At 39.9% G+C, this 7721-nt stretch overlaps 1 protein-coding gene across 1 annotated transcript in view; it reads left to right on the forward strand.

The window, feature by feature from the left end:
- LOC124148422 (vacuolar protein sorting-associated protein 35-like) overlaps nt 1-6436 on the forward strand; it is a 100200-nt gene extending 93764 nt beyond the window's left edge. Inside the window, exons 16-17 of the mRNA XM_046519506.2 lie at nt 3466-3609; nt 5372-6436. Of these exons, the coding sequence (XP_046375462.1) occupies nt 3466-3609; nt 5372-5548 (321 nt within the window). The 3' untranslated portion in view covers nt 5549-6436. The remainder of the gene's footprint in view (nt 1-3465; nt 3610-5371) is intronic.
- The last annotated feature ends 1285 nt before the right edge of the window (nt 6437-7721 follow it).

Consider the following 7721-nt stretch of genomic DNA (forward strand, 5'->3'; position numbering starts at 1 on the left):
GACAAGGCGTCACAAAAAGTCCTGTGGGATATCTGTCCATATCTGCTGGAGCATGTTTCGAAGTTCATGGAGTGTCTGTGGAACACGTGGTTGACGTTGAAGGCACCGATCCATCTCATCCCACATGTGCTCGATTGGTGAGAGATCAGGGGATGACATTCACATTGTTTTGTTGAAGAGAATCCTGAACAAGTCGAGTAATATGAGGCCGGGCGTTGTCATGTTGAAAGGTAATGCCTGGGCCATGACGACACAAAAACGGTAGAACAACAGGGCTGATGATCTCGTCGCGGTAGTGCTGTCCATTGAGATTTCCCTCTATCACTATCAAACGGGTCCTCTGTCTTGCTGTAATACCACCCCATACCATTACGCTGACGCCCCCAAACCAATCTTCTTCCATGACACAATGATTGACGTAACGTTTACCTCGACGTCAGTACAATCGAATCCGTCTATCGCTGTGGCTGAGGTGAAAACGAGACTCGTCAGTGAATAGAACTGGTCCCCACTGCATGGCCGTCCATCGTAGACGCTGTCTGCACCACTGTAGACGTGCTTGACGGTGGTTTCCTGTCAAAATGGGACGTCTGGCGGGTCTTCTGGCGACAAGTCCTGCACATCTGAGGCGACGACGTACGGTTTGTGAAGATATCGTTGAAGGCCAGGGGTGCTTCTTGCAGTCATTGTTGCTGGCTGGAATCGATTTTGTAGGTGTGTTGTTCGAATCCAGTTGTCTTGTCGATTATTTGGTTACGCGTGGCCTGCCACTCTGAGGATGGCCTCTGACTGCATTTGTCTGTTGCCAACGTTGCCATAAACACCAAATGGTGTTTCTGTGGACGTTAAATTGTCTTGCAACATCCTGTTGACTCGATCCTGCTTCAAGCATACCAATGGCTCACAGACGCTCATTTTCAGACAGGCGTGGCATTTCGTAATGTTGAATAATTGCGTAATTTTGTTTTTCTGAGTGGTTGTTGTCAGCATGATGCTTAACAATACATATGGAATCCCGTTAACGCACATGTTTTTATACCCATTCTTGGGTAGTGAAATGCATGGGGCTTGCATAAAAGTCAACTTTTGCATGGAATGCATGTTTTCTGTAGCAGTTGCGTTTTTGTGACTTGATTCCATACATGTACTACAATATTGAAAACCAAACTTTACTTGTTTGAAAAATACACTAAAATATTTGTGTCACAGGAACTTTTGTTGTTGAGTATAGATCACATCTGAAGGTATACCCACCTGCTGTACCGTCGGATAAATATCCATTAACGAGTAATGCAGGATAAGTTAAAAGATTTAGTAAAATCTGAATATTTTTTACATTTTTTTACTGATCTTGCATTACGTCGTCTAAGTGCCCTCCCGTTACCTCCCCACGAAGTCTTCAAATGTTACGTTCTAAGCAGTAATGTGCTCTTATGTGACTTCACCACTTCCAGGTCACATGGCAGCTGTGTGAGGGTACTTCTTCACAAATGGTGGGAGCAACTTCTTCTGCATCTAGATCTCTCACAGCTTTAACTTTCTGTAAAAAAACCAGCAGTCAATGCATTTAGGAATAATGCAGGATAAGTATACAAATGTAAAAATATTTAAAATTTACTTAATTTGACAAAATGTTATATACATGACCGCAAAGGTGGGGTCTTCTTTTGAAAAGATTTTTAATGGCTTCCAAACAAGGTCAAGGTCACCAGAAACCGTGTCATAGCATGGTAAATTTGATTTTAACTTATAATACGCATAATAATTTTTCATTAATTAGTAATGCATAAGCAATTTCTTCTGTGCTTGCCTTGTGTCAGGGTCATGCCAAAAGAAGGTTTTTATTGAAAGACTTGTCAAAAATATAATTCCGACTGAATTTACAGTAAGTTTGGGCTGTAACACCACAAATGCTTTAAACAAATTTTTATGGCAGGTCATGGCTAAGTTTGATGGTCAAAGTCATAAGACAGTGTGTTCATATTGTTATTATGATAGCTGGCAATCTCATTAAAATCAGACCACCTCTGTGATCTAGTGGTAGAGCATCCTCCTGGAGAGTGGAAGGTACAGGCCATGTCATACCAAAAGGCTTTAAAAGATTGTACTTGTTGTTACCCTGTCTGGTGCTCAACATTAAGGGGGTAAAATAAGGACTGGCTGGCTCGGAGTCCATATTCTGTGTTTAAGTGGGGTATTCCATGTTAAACTGCAGCTTGGTATCTCAGTGGGCTAGCACTATATAATCAGCATTAGTCCGGACTAGTACAGGCAGACACACATGTGCATGCTCGTTGCTATATAAGTACAATAATCTTGAACGCATCGTTAAACCCAATTTTACCTCACCTCTCTCAGAGACTTCCCCAGTAGAAAGAACTGCCATACAATCTCAGTCATCCACAAGAAGATCCAGGGTAGAATAGGTCTTCAGCAACCCTTTCTTGCTGTGAAAGGCGACTATGCCTGTCGTAAGAGGCGACTAACAGGATCAGGTGGTCAGGCTCGCTGACTTGGTTGATGCATGTCATCGTATCCCAAGATGCTCATGATATCTATCACTGGATTGTCTGGTCCGATTGACTTGTTTATTTACAGAGTATTGCTGAGTGCGACGTTAAACAGCAAACAAACAAACAAAAGACATTCCAGAATTTTCTTTTGTTCAGTTTTTCAGTTTTTCAGTTTTTAATTGATTACTTTGTCAAAATATTTTTCAAAGCATGGTCTGGAAATGAAGTTGCCATTTTGAAACTAGTGCTGTAAAACTCAAGAATGCTGCATGGCAAATATCAACTTCCTGTTAGTCATTTCATTGGTTGGTCATGACCTGTAATGGGTAGACCTCAGTTCTTTGTTTAGCGGTAGTGAGCACAAAGATCTGATATTTGTGACATTGGGTACCTAGAGGCATATAACCTGTTTCATAGTTGTACTGCATTGGACATGTGTTATCCAAAAGTAACAGTGATGTCTCTAAACCCAAAGTGCTTACTTGAGTAGCTACAGGCATTGGACTGAGTTGTCCTACAATAGATAACATTTGGGATCAAAGATGAATATTGATGTCAGCTGTGACCTGTCAAAATGATTCATGGTACATGATTCTGGGAGGAATGTTATGATTTATTCAGGACATTATGGATATTGGTCTGCTTCTGTTTGTGCATGTTATGCCAACATATTTCTTGTTTGACTAGTGACTACCTTTTCAATTTCTTCCTGTGCTTCTTCACATCATGTGACTTGGTCCCCACCATCATCTGGAGGAACATACTCATCAGGTGTCTGTGGTAGCATTTATCCATATGAGGTGTATGTCAAGATTTGTTCCAAGTGTATGTATCAGCTCTACTGGAAGCACTCCAAATCACAAACTAAATATTGTGATAACAATGTAAGGCGGAGTGTATTGCAGTACTCTTTGATAGACAAATTGGTACAATTTCCATGGTATATTTGCAGATGCAGGATGGGAAAAGAGTGTCTGACTGCCTGAAGAAGGGGGTAAAGATTGCAAATCAGTGCATGGACAGCTCTGTACAAGTTCAGTTGTTTGTTGAGCTACTCAATCACTACATCTACTTCTTTGAGAAAGGCTGTGATCAAGTAAGTATTTCATCTTCATAGGCATCACCATCCCTTCAAACACCCTCTTGTCATATACCTTCCCCCCTCCCCTTCTGCAAACCCGTCTAATCTAGTATCACACTGTTGTCATACTCTTAGCTCCCTAATCATAACTAGTATCACACTGTTGTCATACTCCTAGCTCCCCCACCTAACTAGTATCACACTGTTGTCACACTCCTGGCTCCCTAATAACTAGTATCACACTGTTGTCATACTCTTAGCTCCATAATCATAACTAGTATCACACTGTTGTCATACTCCTAGCTCCCCCACCTAACTAGTATCACACTGTTGTCACACTCCTGGCTCCCTAATAACTAGTATCACACTGTTGTTATACTCTTAGCTCCCTAATCATAACTAGTATCACCCTGTTGTCACACTCCTAGCTCCCTAATCATAACTAGTATCACACTGTCGTCATACTCCTAACTCCCCCACCTAACTAGTATCACCCTGTTGTCACACTCCTAGCTCCCTAATCATAACTAGTATCACCCTGTTGTCACACTCCTAGCTCCCTAATCATAACTAGTATCACACTGTTGTCACACTCCTAGCTCCCTAATCATAACTAGTATCACCCTGTTGTCACAGATCTTCAGCAACTCATGCTTGTCGTCAAAGGTGACTATGCTTGTCGTAAAAGGCGACTGACGGGATCGGGTGGTCAGGCTCGCTGACTTGGTTGATGCATGTCATCGATCCCAATTGCGTGGATCGATGCTCATGATATGAATCACTGGATTGTCTGGTCCAGACTCGATTATTTACAGACCGCCATCATATAGCTGGAATATTACTGAGTGGGGCGTTAAACAACAAACCAACCAAAACCAAACTCCCTTATCATAACTAGTAACACACTGTTGTCATTATCCTCGCTCCCCCACCTTACTAGTAAAGTAAGAGGTTGTCAACCTACTTTGCATATAAGTTTTACTGTTTCATAATTATATGCTCCATTTAAAATGATTATAACAAATTTTGTGATTATATGCATCATTTAACCTTAAATCTTCTTTAGAAATTAATTCACAAGTGATTTTCTGTACATTGCCATATCCCCTTTATCAATGTCTACAAAATGGCAGCAACTCACCATGACAACTTTGACATTGCAATGTTTTTGCACAAATGTTACGATATTAAAAATGATATTGAAATGCAAACCACCTTCAATACCGCAATTCAGTTAAGTTCAAGAAAATTTACAAATTTTGTGTTCGCTTTGGTCTTAACCTTTGTATGATTGAAAACATCCGGATATTTTTATATAGTACTGTGTAGTTTTCTATCAGGAATAAATGTGCAAAATATTTCTTCAATTGGCCCTTGTTTAATGAGGCACCGACTGTTTGAAATCACCCACCCTCTTCAGAGCTAAAATTAATCCAGCAGGCAGGGGTAAGAAGTGTGAAAATAGTTCAACAGGCTAAAGGTTAAGCATGTAGAAAATAGGATCTGCATGTACAATCACTGTCAAATGATTTAGCGCCCAATATATCGCAATAGGGATATCAATATGATTTTTGTGCCAATACATAGCCATGCAATGACAATCTGAGGTTCATATGAGATTAACAATGGTATAGCTTGAAGATAGTAAAAGCAGATAAGTGTTATCTGAGCAAATAACCACAGACAATGTGATTTTGCCATATTCCCCAGAGTAGTACACCTTGCTCCCCACTTATTTTATTTTTGAAACACTTACCACAGCCTTCTTTTTTTCCAGATATCTGTTCAAGTCTTGAATCAGATCATTTCTAAAATAAGGGAATATCTTCCAAACCTTGAAGCAAATGAAGAGACAGAACAAATCAATAAGCATTTTAACAACACTCTGGAGCATCTGCAGCTCCGAGCAGAGAGAAAAGACACAGAACAGCCGTATGAGGGTTTAGTTCTGTAAAGGACTTCTGAATAACGTTCGTGTAGAATTAAATTAACTTTTCTACACATGGAAGAATGAACACACACTTATCACTTGAGCCTCTTGCTGATATATTCTGACTCATCTCCAAGACCAAGTGAATGGATGAACCTGAAGCTTCAGGAAGATGTCCATTGTCTTGACAGAACTCATATTTGTTCCTGCCATTAAAAAACAATTACAGGGGTTCTTAAAAAATAGATTATTTTTTTTAAATGTTCAGAATCTTCTTTCAGAAAACGCCCATAGAGCGGATACTAGAATGGGATATGAAATACCATAGATTTAGCTGTTCCAATATGATTTTAACATGGCCGCCATTATTTATATTTACTGGAGAGCTACAGAGCCTTTTTTTTTTTCTATCTTTGTGTTTATGATGGCAATAGTTGGAAATATCTTGATGCATCATGTTCTCCAAACCTCGTCCACTGAGAAAAGAAAATATCTTACATCACAGAAACTGTTGTAGTAATGTGCTTTGCCAGATGCTTTACATTGACATAAGAACATGGAGTGGAAATAATGAAATCATGTTGTTGCCTTTTGTTATGTTAGCTGTCAATAGAGAAATAACTCATGAAGAGCACTTTTATTATAGGAGTTTCTCATTGTGTTTGTATTAGTTGCTTGTGAAGATGGAAAGATGCCTACACCAGTATCTCAGTTGGGTCAACCTTTGAAACATCCTTCAGGCTGATCATCTTCTATGCACTCGCCTGTGTAACACAAATGGTGGTCACACCCAATATTGAATTTAAGCGAGTTGTTACACCACCTCATGTTTAGGGGGTGTCGCCATGTCTTCTGTTGCCAGGTGTGTGTTGTCTATGAATTTGTTATAATAAAACATTGATCAGATGATTGCGCAAATATTATGTTGTTATTGTCAAGTACATTACTTTATATGAAGCACAGTATCTTTTTTTCCCCCCGTTAGCATACATCAAGTTTGGCTTCATATACAAAGAGGACTTCTTTTCAGCAGATCAAGACATGAGTCAGTTCAAAGTTTCTCATCCAACAGCCTTCACACCTGGAGTTAGCCATAAAGATCCGGGTAAGAATTTATCTTCAGCAACCCATGGTTGTCGTAAGGGCATCTAACAGGATCAGGTTGTCAGACTGTTACTTGGTTGATGTATGTCATTGTATCCAATTATGTATATAGATGTTCATGATGTCAATCACTGGATTATCTGGTCGAGACTTGGTTATTTACAGACAGCCTTCGTATGGAATATTGCTGAGTGCGGTATTAAACGGCAAACACATCTGGAGTTCCTGGTTCATCCAATATTCTAGGTGCACATCTTATGCCCTCCAGAACATCGATATCTGAGAACCAGAAGCATGATCACGGAAGCTAAGAATTTTACCAACAAGTCTCATCGTTGGTGGATGTCATTGAAGGAAGACTGGATCATCTTATTTGACTCATGTCCAGTTCTGGCAGCAAAAGAACCTCAGATAATGCCTTGTCATATCTTGAAATTCACAGTCAAGAACATAAAGACCACGATTACAAAAAGTTACCGTCAAGCAGAACTTTCTACTCCCGTATTGGGTGCCTTTACAGATCATGAATTCAGCCTTCTCAGCCAGCCTATCGTCATGAAACATAGGTTAGCCATAATCAAGTAGATCATACCTGGAATCACATTATAGATTTTAAGATCCTTCGATAAAAGATCAAAGGCACCGACCCTTCTTTATCCTTCGATAAAGTACTTTTTGAGTCGCGTGATAATGGGCTGATGTCATGACGCTGTTCAAAGTACCTCCCCTGTGATCAAATGTATCCTTCCTTGGTAACATCATTACAAGATGGCACATCTAAATCGGTAATTGAGAAATAGTTTCTTAGAACTAGGTAGAATATTTGAATGTTATTACCTTGGAAGAAAGATGAGTGTCAACCATCTCTAACGCAGGCTTATTCCAAACATATTCAAACCACTGTGTCCCTGACACAGTAGCCACGAAATTGTCTGAGGCTGGCGTTGGTTGCCTATGTATTTTTGTATGTCTCTCAAGACAAAGGAAGGAATGAGCAATCCTTGAGAAGTTTCGTAACAACACACGTGTTCATGTTCATCCTATGTCAACGATAAACGTCCGTTACAGTATCATGTAGGGCAAGCAACTCAGT

Source organism: Haliotis rufescens, unplaced genomic scaffold (assembly GCF_023055435.1).
Source record: "Haliotis rufescens isolate VD_foot unplaced genomic scaffold, xgHalRufe1.0.p SCAF_19, whole genome shotgun sequence".
Lineage (NCBI taxonomy): Eukaryota > Metazoa > Mollusca > Gastropoda > Lepetellida > Haliotidae > Haliotis > Haliotis rufescens.